The sequence below is a fragment of the Crocodylus porosus genome, unplaced genomic scaffold, assembly GCF_001723895.1.
Source record: "Crocodylus porosus isolate Cpor-Errol unplaced genomic scaffold, CroPor_comp1, whole genome shotgun sequence".
Lineage (NCBI taxonomy): Eukaryota > Metazoa > Chordata > Crocodylia > Crocodylidae > Crocodylus > Crocodylus porosus.
The window spans coordinates 9583242-9596719 of record NW_017728916.1 but is presented as its reverse complement, the minus strand read 5'-3'; the positions used below and the strand labels follow the sequence as shown (position 1 = coordinate 9596719).

The window sequence follows — 13478 nt, the reverse complement described above, 5'->3', positions numbered from 1 at the left end:
AAAAATAACAACAAAGTTCTGGTTAGTGTTCCTAGGATCTTACACCGAGTAGGCACATCACCGGACGGCTCTCCTAAGATTACGGTTCTCTGTTTGTAACAGGCAATCAGAGGAACCAACACTTCTCGCTACAGACTCCTCGGATTATGCACTTATTAAAAATTAATAAAATTGTTTATTTTGTATATACATATGTTCCAAAAATCTTTATACAGTTAAAATATCAAATTAGTGATCTGGTAACAATACTGTTCAAAATAATCTCTTTCTTATGAACATTAAAATACAGGTGTTTTGTTTTGTTTTGTTTTGTTTTTAAAGCGTTTCCTTTTAGTGCTTCCAAAGCACAGCGTGTGCCAAGGCCACCTGAAGAATCTCCGTCCTCTTCACAGGATGAAAGAGAACTGAAGTCGGGGACCTGGGAAGCCCTCAGGTGCACTTTCATAATGTCTGTAGACAAAACAGAAGAGAGTCTGAGGTAGATTGTTTAGTGACCATCAGGTGGTAACAGTCACAGGGCTGTCTTTAGCTTTCATTAACACAGAATAGCAGTTTCTTTATTCTCATTCAATCTACACTGAAACTCAAGCTTAACGGCATGGCTAGTAGTTCTTGGGAATAGGACCCTCGTCTCTGTGGTGGCAACATGCAATATTACCACGCGGGTGTTTTTGGGAGGGTTTTTTTTTGTTTTTGGAACACACAGGATCTTTCCAAAGAGTGCAGACAGACAGTGTGTGCATTCGACTGTGCCCCAGGTTAATGCAACCTGCTGCCTATAGCACGTGTCTATCATGACAATGTTCAAATGAGTAAATTCTCATCACCTGCAGGAGGGGCAGCAATGGTTATTTTCTTCAGGCTGTTGAGCGAATAGCACCCTCCACAGGGAAAAAGCCACACCTTTCATAGCAAACCCTTAGGGTTACAGCTCAGCTTCTGCCGATAGAGGTTCTTAAAGTTAAAGCTCCACTGCTTCTTCTCAGACTGACAGAGAAATCACTTGACTGCCAGGATGGTGAGGGCAGCAGCCACGTCCTCTTCCACTCTTCTGCGGCACAGCAGACTCCTCCCTGGTCCGTCCTGTCTTGCTGGGACACTATTATCTAGTGCTGACATGATTAACTCTGTTGGGCAGGCTGTTGAACTCTATTTCCTCTAGTATTCTCTCTAAGTGTTGTATTAAGACCCGTTTTTTAAACCTGAGAAAGAGAGGGGGAGTAATTTAATGTTGGTTCTGCTCTTCCAACACGACAGCGACTTTCATATCAGCCATTCAACATACAAATCACATCTCCAGAGCACTCTGCGTCTTCCACAAGACAGATCTATTTTGTGTTTCTGACATTATGACTCTTTAAAAATTAGAGCGAGATAGACCTCAATTAAAACTCTGGGTCTCTCTCCATTGCAGACCCATCTCTATTTTAGGTCTACAATACTGCAGACCTATGTATAGTAAGCGAAGAGGATTCACTACTACATCTTATGAAATCACTTGCTTGCTAAAAACAAGCAATCACAATCACTCTTTTTTCTAGTGTAGGAAAAAAAACCCCAGATAAGACACTTTTCTTGGAAAATACTGAATTTTACTGTAATGATCAAAATTATCAGTAAAAACATGTAATCTGAGTTTCATATTCATTTATTTTCTATATACAAACCTTGCTGCTTCCTTGATAGCAAATTCAATGAAATATTTCTGAATTTCTATAGGTCCTTGAATTTCCTCAAGAAGTGTGAAGATTTTTTCATAATCTAAGAAAAAATATCCAAAACAACTGTGTTAGTTAAGAGTATACACAAAAGAAAAAAGGTCATCTTTACTGACACCGTATTTGACAGATTAACGGTTGGGAGAAGCAAAGCAGCAGATGGAGTGTAAAACTGGTTTTCCTATTAAATAAAACACTAGATGAAGGTGACATTATTTGTACACCTAAAGTGTTTTAGAATTAGAATTAAATGCTACTAACACTGGTATCTGGAAGGCCAAAATCTATTTTTATATGACACCTACAGTCCATCACCGGAATAAGGAGGATTCTTCATTCAAGTGACCTGTCGCTACTTTTTCTGCCGAAGCAGCACAACACAGACGGCGTACCGCACACCAAACCACCAGTGGCTCTCACTGCTGATTTAACAGGACCCCTGCTGCAAGATGATGTTAGGATTAGTATTCCTGCACAGGAGACTAAGGGCCCTGGCACATGTACATTTAAAAGGTGCCATGGGATACAAGCTCCAATCCCAATCAAGCCCTTTCTACTGATCAGTGCAGGGGAAACCTGGGATCACGATCCCAAGCTCCCCTTCCACTGCCAAGCTGTAAGCTGGGTGCTTGTAACCTGGCATGACCCGATGCAGTCCTGGGGCAGACAATCCACTGTCAGCCCTGGCCCTAGCACCAAACCAGGGCAGGTTCAAGCCCATGATGCGCTCTGGAGCTGTCCCAGGGCTGGTGCCAACAATAAGCCGACTGGTTAGCACCAATCCCAGAGCAGCCCTGGACAACAACATGCAGTCACTTTAGGGCACCATAAAAAAACAGGCATTTAAAAAATAAATAAATAAATAAAAAGTGTTCTAGATTATATGTGGAACACTTTCAGGGCTGGTTTGCCATTTTATGGCACCTTAAATTGGGTGCATCCTTGCCATTTATCCCACAATTAATGTTATTTGGGACATAAATGATGTGTAGAGGGGATTTAAGATTTCTTCAGCAGCTGGCTTTCAGTTTACGCAGTATGTAACGTGAAACAAATACATATTTTAGCCCTTGAACAAAAAACAGATGAGAGTTGGATTGGTTTAGAACAGAAGTTAAATGGTGCCCTGGTTTCAGCTTCATCCCTGTATGAGCACATTATAAAAGATCCATATTTCAACATGACTCAGATGCATGACTAAAACAACAACAATGAAACTAAAAGTTGGGACAGGTGATCCTGGCAGAGCCAAGATAGAGGTTTTGTCCTGAACCATTACTGTCTTCAGGTGAAGCAAGCAGCAGTGACATATATGGAATGAACTATTTTGTAAGTCATAGATTTTAAGACCGATTTACTGCAAAATGTTACGGCTGGCTTCCTCGACAAACAGGAAGCAGAGACAGATCCGACTAAACAACTGAGGTTTAAGTTCTAGCAGGTATCAAAGATGACCTGAGATTGTATTTAGAAACAGAAAAACATGAGCATAGGCTCTTACTTCATTAGCAGCATGTGTTACAAGTCAGCCTGCACCAAGTTTCCTGACTGGTCCTTTTGACTAGGAGACTCACTATAAATGTACTTAAGTTGGGGAAACTTGTATGTGAACTACCTTAACAGCTAAGGAGGCTGCAGCAAAGTACTTGGTTATTTTAAGTACTGTATTTACAACAATTCACAGCGTTAGTAAAATACCGAGGCATAATTTGCAATGGCAATTCATTCTTAGTCACTGAAGTAGATGCAGTGAACTGCTATTAGACTGCTGACACATGGGAAAAACATGACCGTGTGTAAATAGTCAAGTATGCAGAGGTATATTTGAAAATAACTAAGTGGGTTTTTACCTGCCAAGACCCAAGGTCTGTTTCTGGCCTCTAAGGATTAGCATAATCAAATACCAAGAGCAGAGGAGAAGATTTTCTGTGCATCTGGTCTTACAGATACTATCAAAATCTTTCCCACAAACCCTGAACTTGGGGTTCTGTTCTTGGTAGATCTGCCAGACCCAAACACAGTTTATTTTTAAGTTTACCCATGTATGATCTCAATATCTTTCTATATTAGACTAAGGTTTTAGCGACAGAATGTTCTACAACACATCATAGTAGTTATACATGTGCTTTCCACCTCAGAAAAAGGTTTAGAAGGAACTACTGCAGTGCTGTGCAATATAATGAAAATACCAAGTTTCATAAGTTCAAAGATCTCAGCAATCTGGTTTTCTTGACACAGAAACAGTTTCAAGGAATGATTATGATCAAGAATTAGTGGGGTTAGATAACAAGGCACAGTTTAAAGGTGTGTGTACGTGCATGACTTATACTACATCTGGTGGTTACAGAGATCAACAGAGAAGGGGAAGAGCTGCTTCTTAGATCTGAACCCTTCACTCATTTCCTCCAAACATCATTCTTTTTTGGAACAACCCAAAGTTATTCCAAAGCTATAGGTAGAAGGATAAAAGAAGTTTGAGATGCAATAGAAAGGAGATCATCTGGGTGCATACTGAAGATGATCATGTGTTACTTACTTCTTCCAGGTTTGCGAACCTCCTTCATGACTTTTATTTTGATATCGGCATTGTTTCCCTCGAGCATACTTGGTGTGATTTTCACGAAGTTTGGCACAGGTCCAGAAGTGGATTCTTCCATCAGCTTTTGGTCATCTGCAGGCAGACTGTAATTTATAGGTCCTCTCACAAGTGCATTGGTAACAGGTTTATGATCCAACCCATCTTCACTTAAACAATTAAATTCATCATGTAGTGAGTCCAAGTCATTTGGAAGCAGATCGTCATCTACCATAGCAGCAGGAACAGAGGGAATCATTTGTGTAGACAAGCCATCAATTTGTTTGTCCAGTGCTTGACAGTTTTCTGCTTTCTTCTCCCCATTACTATCCTGAATGGAGTTGCTGTTGGCATCTGTAAGTTAAAATGAAGTTGGATTTAGCCTGTAATAGGTAGCATGAAGATGTTATTCTCTCTCAGATCCTCAAACAAGAGATGGAAAGGACCTTTAAGTGCTGGCAAAAATCTGAACAAAACCAGAAAATCCCTTTAGTTTCTTGTGTTTCATTTCTATTTTCATTTCTTCCCTGCTTGGGCATATTCTCTCTCCAAATCCCTGACTTCCACTGCCTCCTCTTAATCTATTATTGAGCCAACCTGGACATACATACTTTTAAATCTTCCTTTACATCAATGCCAAAAGTACAAGCTTCCTCTTAAAGAGTTAAATGATATGCAGGCCATAGCACTGCCGGGGCACCTGGGGATTGTTGTTATCAAGTTTGAAACTGGACTTTGCATCAGATTTAAAATCTTCCTTTCCTCCAAAGGCAGGATTATGAAGAAAAAAAATTAGTAGTCATCTACTGGACAAAGCCTAGAACTAAGCTATTAAACTATACTTGGAATCCCTGTAAAATTCAAGGCTTTTAATACCTTGTGACTGTTGTGATTTAGTTTGACCTCCTGCATAAGAATATCAGCCAGAAATCCTGGTAGCAAGCTTAGAACTTTATGCTACTCCAAAACATGCCTTTTAGGAGAAAAGTGCTGTACTGTGTCTCAACTTCCTGGCCAGGGTGTTGACTCATAAAAATGTTAGTTATTTTTAGTGAAAAATTAAAGATGCACACACATGCTCCCCACCCCATCTCCAGAAACCCTGCATTCCAGCGTTCATTTAGTTTTCATGAGTTCAGAAGAAAAAAAATTTTTTTTTTCAGTCAAAATAACCGACATGAAAAAATTTAGCAAGCAGCTTTCAGTTTGCTTTTCAGGAAGAAAATTGTGGCTACAACAGAATTCCTTAAAATAAAAAAAGAGGCACCAGCTCTAATGATAGATAGCCTGCTTGGTCAGACTAAAGGAGGACACGCTAAATCTTCCAAGGAACTTTGGCTAAGATGCACCCAGGATGTCAGTGTTGCCTCTCTCTCCCTTTATACATTCAAATTTATTCCAGGCAGGCACTGGTTTCCTGTACTGGCAATTTTGTCTAAAACCCAGGCAGGTCTTTGAAATGCAGTCCAACATACCTTTATGTGCTGGGGTGGCTTTGAGGTTTGGATAAGACGGGGATCCCGAGGCAGATGGTGGGCCCTTCCCACCAACATGATTAGCTGTAGCAGGAGGCGACTGTGGTCTCCTCAGAAGAGGCGACATGCTGCGTCTTCTCTTCAGTGATGCTGGAGTGTTTAGTTCTCCAGGACGCTTAATTTTGTTTTGAGGCCCAGTGACAAATTCATCTGCTTCATCAATCATCATGCCCTGAAAAAAAGAGGCCAGCAATTTCATTTGCAACAGAATTCTCCCAGCTACAACTACCTTCTCCATGATGCAGCTCAGCTGGTTTTGCTCCCTGTTAACTGTCAAAATCCACAATGTGCATATATCTAAAGTAGGCTGCGCCCCAAATGGAGACCAGTTTGCATGGAAAGGTTTGAGTGTTAAAAGCCTCACGATCCTTTGCATTCAATTCTCTCAGAGAAGGTATTTTAGAGAGAAATGTGCAACAAGTGGTGTTAATCTGAAGTGAGGCAGGAGGTAAGACAAGGTGACACTTTGGAAACTAGCTGCTTCACAGAGGCACAAGGTTGGTTTCAAAGTAGGTTGTCGCCTAGCGAAGTGTTACCACGCGCTTCCTTTTCCTAGAGTAGAAAAGGTGAATACCACCTCCATCGCTTTACATAAAGGACTGAACTGGTCAAGACAAAGTTGGATAACAAATGCGACTCACTGTATAACTGTCAACAACTGTTATGAAGCCAGCCATGTCACGACTCTAAAAATCTAATCCAGGGCAGAGAAAGCAGCCCCTCCTACCTTCTTATCTTGTTTGAAAGGATTGCCAAATGTATGAAGCCTTTTTGGCTGGTCTGGATCAATCTCCCGGAGGGCAGATGGCATCATCTTTAGGTACTCCTGGTAATTTCCCATTTGAGCAACAGGAACACTGTGAAGACAGTCTGCAGTGGAAAAGAACATCATTCTCCAGTCAACTAGTGTCACGCACATGCACGTTCATTCCCTAGTATTACCCCTTAAGAATCAGATGTCACCACCCCCTTACAGCATGGGATAATACTGAAAAATATAACCCTCAGTGAACACTGTTAAGATATTACATTAATAACCTGAAAGGCATGCTAGTACATTTTCACCCTCCACAGGTCTAGGGTGTAGGCTGCTTTCAGCAGACACAACCCTTTCCCCACTCCTTCCTAGCCTGACCCTCTGTTATGATGAAAGCATTCACCCCACCATCCTCACCCACCACAGGCGATTGTACAGAAGAGTTCAGATCAAGCAGAAGACGCACACCCCCTTTAATTCACGCCCCAGTAAAGAGATACTGGGCAGAATTATACTAACTGAACAAATGTGAGGGCTGCTTTTAGATATGAAGCACAAAGGATATGTTCCCTCAGCACCACCACCATTGAGTTAGGCACCGTAAGAGAATGACGGCTATTCACCTTCATCCTGCCCAAGGATAAGCTTGTGTGTTTTCAGCAGGTTGGTTCTCATCCTAGTCAGCTGGTCCAAGAGACTGTGGCGGGGAATATCATAAGCATTTCTGAAAGCCTGGGGCTTCAAATCCTGGTTTTAAACAACACACACAATTTATAATTAAACCAACGATCTCCTCCCCCACCAGAGATTACATGATAACAGAGGATTAACTGTGTACTGTTCCTTTGAACCAGAGCTCTCCATCACTGAAGACACTACACGTTCTAGGGTGCTGTGCTTGTGTCTAGCCACCAGTGAAGATGTCGTGTAACAGTACCCTCTGCTCCCCTAACCTGATATGCAAACTCTGGGACTGTCACTGTACCACAGATCATCTTTAACTTTCTGCAGAATCTGGGCCCACAAATCATCTACCTGCAGTTATACCTATTCTGTGCACTTAACTGAAAACTGAGCAACTACCATATCTACTCAAATCCAAGACAATTCTTCCCCCCCATTGGGGGGGGGGGAGAGGAAAGCCTCTCATCTTAGATTTGTGTACAAAGAAAGGGGAGCAGGCAGCTGCTACAGCTGACTCTGGCCATGAGCTTGGGTCAAAGCCAGTCAGACCCACAGCAGCCACCTTCCACCCCCACATCCTCCCCTCCCGACTCCTGCACCTTCTCCCCTCCTCTCTATCAGGCACAGCACAGCTCCAGGTCCAGCTAGGACTGGGTTTCCCTCCTGGGCATGCAGCACATGGGAACTCCTTTCCTTGCCCAGCTACTCAGCAGCACTGATACTGCTGCATGGCTGGGGAAGGGGCTAAACTTCCAGGTGCTGTGCTCTGTGAAGAAACAGAGACCAGCAGCATCTGATAAAGGGGGGCAAAGCAAGGGCATGGTGCAGAGGGAGCAGCAGCAGAGAGTTGGGAGGGTGGGGGGGGAAGAGGCAGCAGGAAATTTGGGGGTGGGAGATGCTAGAGGCAGAGGGCAAGGGGGCTGCCTTCTGCCCCCTCTTTGCCTGCTGTAAGGGGGGACATGGCAAGGGGGATTCCAGACCCATCCCCATACTTAGATTCTATACCTAGAAAAGGTTATAACCAATTTTAAAAGTTTCCATGTCTAGATTCTAAGGGGGGGGGTCATCTTAGATTCACGAACATATGGTTACTTCATTCCTTCTGCTGCACATGTCATAAAGAGTGTGCCCCTGACAGACTGCTCACCCACACAGGTTTGCTCGCTGCACAGTGTTTACCTTGTTCAAGAGTCCTATATGGAAGCCAGCAAATTCTTTAATGTTCATTTCAGCCAGTCTCAGTGGAGATTCACCTGTGATCCCTTGCAGCAGCTGCTTAAAGTCCCTACTATGCACCAAGGAGAGGCCACTGGAGTGATTTTTCACTTTTATTCCAATCTCTTGTGGAACTTTCTTACCCACCGAACCTATTATCCGTTCCGACTCTATCTTTGTCTAAAACGGAACCACATGTTGTGTTAACGTATTACAGATTTTTCAAGTACAAAAATGCAGCATCCTAAGAGGCTAACAGAGCTACAGCTACTGCCTTGTGATGCACCACAATGGTATTGCTTAAGGCAATGGAGTCATCTAGTCACAACTCTACCGATTCAGACTTTGTGGCTTCATAACATATTAAGTAATATCCACTATATCAGAGGAACAAGACTGAAGAAACTGAAGTAGAAGCTGGTTGCCATTTGCTTCCTTACTAAAAGCTATTTAATAAAGAAATACAATCTGCTTCTTCAATTTAAATAGATGGCTTATTATAGTGGCAAGATAGTTTTATTAGATAATGTAGGCTCCTGCTTCTGGGCATGTAGTAAACAAGTATTTGCATTTTTTTAAACTAAAAAACACACACACAACATATATAAAAATGCCAATTTATCCCCCCCATCTTCCCACCAGGAAGTTTGATTTAAAGTCTGTGCTCTCACCATAACTAATTAAGGTGTTATTTCCTACTTTTTAAAGGGCAACGCAAGCATGCGCAAGTTTTGGACATTAGCTACTTCTATACACGAGTCCAATGCACATACAATCTTACTCAGCTGTGTAAGATTTTAGTCTTTCTATGAACATTACAACAGCCACATCAAACTTAGCCCCCCTATATTCCAAGTACGCAATGGGATTTTGTACATCATTCAAACTTAACACTCCACCTGATATTTTTCACACTAAATGCCTGCAGGACTGTTCACACTGTGCATTCTTTGAGGTACAAGGACTTTTGGGGTTTCTTTTTTTTTTGTTTTTAAATCACATTATTTGCCCAGCAACCACAGATTTCCAAACAGATATGCAACCGCATTTGGAATTTGCTTTACCGAACATAAAGAAATAAAACGAGCCATGTACAGAACAAGGCCCTGGGAAGGAGACATGACAAGGAGGGTTTTCTTCATGTGATGCTTTCAGGAAGAGTCCCCTGAAGAGGCAAAATTTGGCTTGTTCACTTTCTGCATAAACAGGGGAGAACAGAGACTATTTCCCCATCATCTCGCATTCAACCCACACAATGGAAGATGATGGATTTGAGCCTGGGTGGTGGAAAGAAAGGTCTTCTTTCCTCATATAAATCTCTAGCTTCAAGTTTCAGATAGAGGTGCTTAATGTAGTCATATGGAAAGACATTTTATTAACATGCACCTGGTAACAGACACCTTAGCCTATTCTACCTTCATCACCAGTACAGAAGCAATTTAAAATGGCTGAAAAAAAGTGGTTACTTTTACCTATTGTGAATACTAGCAGAAGTACTGACATATCCAACTGGCAATAATTTTTAGAGTTAAAATTCAACAGATACTTAAAAGGTCACAGAAGCTCCCTCCTTCCCATCCTCCTGCACTACCCAGAGAAAGCACAGCAACGAGCTCCAGAACGGCTCAGGAGTGGGGCAGGTCGTTCATATTTTTGGATAGAAATGCTCATGCATCTTTACTTATTCCACGAATGATGCACAAATAAATTCCCATGGAGATTCATGCTAGTTATAATCAGATCACCACAAACTAAATCATTCAATCAATGCACTTCTAAAATTGCAATGGTTTTGGTTTTTTGTTTTTTTAATCAATACTACCTGTTGGCTGAGTTTTTTAAGGTAAGAGATAACACTGTAACTAAGTCCACAATCTAAATTATCTGATATCAGATTTGGAGCTCCCATCATCCTTAGGGCTTTCTTTAATGGCTATAAGGAAAACAAAATACACAATAGTAAGAGATTAAGTCTTTCAAAAATAAATTTAAAAGATCAATTACAGGCAGCTAAGGCACATGGATTAGTGCACTAGCTTGTCACTTTTGGAAACTGAAGTTCACATCTATTCAAGTTAACATGTGAAATGAGTTTGATAGTCTAACTACCTTGCAGTGAACATTATGCCACATTACCGAGACACCACGCAATGCGACACCACTGGTGGTTTCCTCTCAAAGGCTAAATACCAGAATAGCCGGGATGATGCAAGTCCATATTGAGGTGCATTGCCCAAGCTACGTAAGACGTCTTGCATTGTACCCACCCTCCTCTGTCTGGCCCAGCCAGTTCGATTAGTATCACTTCCCCACATTAGTAACTGCAAATAAAAATCTGAATATTCTTTACCAAATTGTGAAGTCATGTCTCTCATTCACTTTATCCAAGTAATTCAAATCTAAAGTACATTCAGGAATTGGCAAAACTAATATTAAAGGCACTTAAAATGGCTCAATCCTGAAGTATTTTCTGTTACTAGTAAAACAGAACACAAGACTTGAGAGTTAAGCAATGCATAGCTATCCTTTAACCCACATATATTGCCAAAAGATTTCCTAAGTCCTCATCACAGATAGGATGATTTTAGGATAAAGGAGTTTAATACACAGATAAACTGATGGCTGGTGATCAGAATCCTAAAGTCATTAAATGTGTACAAGTACATACCAGTAAGTAGTACGGAGGCATGGTTTTTAAATAGTTGTCAAATGCCTGGCGCCACTTCAGGTTTGGCTTATGTTTGTGAACCTTAAACAAGTCATCTGTTACAGGGAGGAAAACACACATACAGAATTATATATTATAGAGATCCACCACCAAATGTTAAATAATCCAGTTATCCTGTTGTTTTTTGTTGGTTTTTTTATACTATGGGGCTTTCCCCACAATAAATACCCTTAATATTATATTCAGAGGGTACCGAATTCCCCATACTAGCTGCAATTGGAAAGAATTCCTTTTAATTACTTACAACAGAGCATTACCAACATGGCCATTCTTGCACGCAGGCTGAATGTGAACCTTTTAAACACTGCATGTAATTATATGTTGAAGGGAGGGGAAGACAACGTTCAACAATTATGGCAGCTTTACCTCCCCCAGTGCCTTCTCTCACCAGAACGCCTCAGTAAATCTAAGGACTCCCTGTAACAGGTCAAGCTGAGATGCACAAACTTGGCTCCATTTCTCACATTCAAACAATATTCTTGTGTTTGACCCAGACTGAAAGTTCAACCCTGGTCTGCGATTAACACAGAGAGAAAGGGCTTAGTATACGAGAAGGAATAAGCTCTCCCTACGTATTTTTTTTTTGTTGTACTAAAAGTCTAAAACGTTAACATTTACCAGGGAAGGATACATGGTACTATGAATCTTGTACTATTTTAAGTTAGCCCACACATTATATTACCATTTCTTATCTCTCCAACACAGCTTAAGATTTAATCATTGTTCCCCAGCAAGTGATCATGCAGGTTTGCAAGGGACAGACATATGGAAAGGGCATACAGGGAAGGTAGACATGGCAGGAAAGTCTTTTTCCTCCATGTTGAGCTTTTATGAAAAGTATTCGAAGAGGCCTGCCTTGCCTACTGTTCTGTATTAATGGAACAGATGTTACAGATATTTTCCATCTTCTCACTCAAACCAAGTTTAATTACAAGTATTTTTCCAATCTAAATGAATTCTGTATCAAACATGAAAAGCAGCACTACAGCCACTCCATTACTCCCTTTCCTGGCCTGAAGGAAACAGGGTGATGCATCAGAGAAATTTTAAAGCTCCATTTTAAAATCTCAGCACACTTCATAGCTGGCAGCATTATCCAATGGTATTCTGCAACAGTATCTGTGGCTTATGGCAAATACAAAATAAAATAACAATACCCTTTGTTCTTCAGTTGTAAAGAACCATGTTACATTTTTGCTAGAATACACAAGTCAACTCTAAGCACTCTAAAACACAACAAAACTGTTCCCTGAAGCAAGACCTATGTTGCAATGATTCAAATGATGAAAATCTCTCAAATTTTAGTACATCAAAACTTGATAATCAGCATCTCTTTCCTTATTCAAATCAGGAAGAATATTCTAAAATATACTGTGCATTTAGCTTGATAATGTCCCCATTCATAAGTGGGAGGACCAGTTTTAATATTTATAATGTACATCAGCTCAACTACTGAAGGGTCCTGGGACTAAACCGTTTGCAATCTGAGAAGTCAAATGTCTGAACTTTGTCTGACAGACCCTTCATACTGTTCACTCTCAGTGCCCAACACCCTTCAGCAAAGGTTGGTGAAGGCATGAAGTAGACCCAGTACAAAAGTTTTGCTCCTATGTAGATGGTAGGAAAGGAATCTCGGGTCCCAAGAGGGCAGAGCTGGTCTCTCACCTCTCCTCTATTCTATTGCTTCAAGGAAGGTCAGGACTGGTAAAAAATTCAGAAGATTACAAAAATATCTTACAGCAACACAAGATGAACAGAGTTCAATAAAACTAATTCGTTCTTAACTGGGATACCAGGAGTAGGTAAAGTGGTGTCTGAGCTACTAAAAAGAAAAAACAAAACAAAACATGACAATTTTGCAAGGCTGACATCTCTCAACTTCCTTGATTAACTTTCTTTCTGCTTTTATTTTAAACCAGTAGTTATGGGTTTTAGGATACATAAAGCACCTCAAAAGGCTCAGGGCATATGCTAGTCTTCATGCTCAAGTACATATGTACAATGTGAGCGTGCCACTTCTTCCACAAGAGGACATAAAAAATTGTAAGACCAAAACAGAAATTGATCATTACTTACACTTCTTTAAAGCTAACTTATTATGCATCTGAAATGCAGGTCAAATCTCCTCAAATACTCTTGTGCAGCAGGCCTGAATCTGTACAATGCCAAATACTGCCCATTTCCACCAAAACCAATGGAAGCCCAGGACACCACAAGCATTTTACAGAAAAGGAATTAGCACCCCTCAGGGCAGGCTGCATGTGTC

The 13478-nt window shown here is 41.0% G+C and overlaps 1 protein-coding gene across 3 annotated transcripts in view; it reads right to left on the bottom strand.

Annotated features, from left to right (window-relative positions):
- Positions 1-155: 155 nt before the first annotated feature.
- LOC109311002 (integrator complex subunit 6-like) overlaps positions 156-13478 on the bottom strand; it is a 27899-nt gene continuing 14576 nt past the window's right edge. Inside the window, exons 8-17 of one of the 3 annotated variants that reach the window (XR_002101367.1) lie at positions 11153-11247; positions 10307-10417; positions 8449-8664; positions 7209-7332; positions 6556-6698; positions 5769-6000; positions 4255-4647; positions 1668-1761; positions 828-1202; positions 156-450 (exon numbers count right to left, since the gene is read on the bottom strand). Coding sequence is in view for 1 of the 3 variants with exons in the window: in XM_019536406.1 (XP_019391951.1) it covers positions 1103-1202; positions 1668-1761; positions 4255-4647; positions 5769-6000; positions 6556-6698; positions 7209-7332; positions 8449-8664; positions 10307-10417; positions 11153-11247 (1508 nt within the window). In the remaining 2 variants the exon portion in view is untranslated. Of the gene's footprint in view, positions 1203-1667; positions 1762-4254; positions 4648-5768; positions 6001-6555; positions 6699-7208; positions 7333-8448; positions 8665-10306; positions 10418-11152; positions 11248-13478 lie in introns of all 3 variants that reach the window. The other 2 variants (XR_002101368.1, XM_019536406.1) reach the window with 2 other exon arrangements.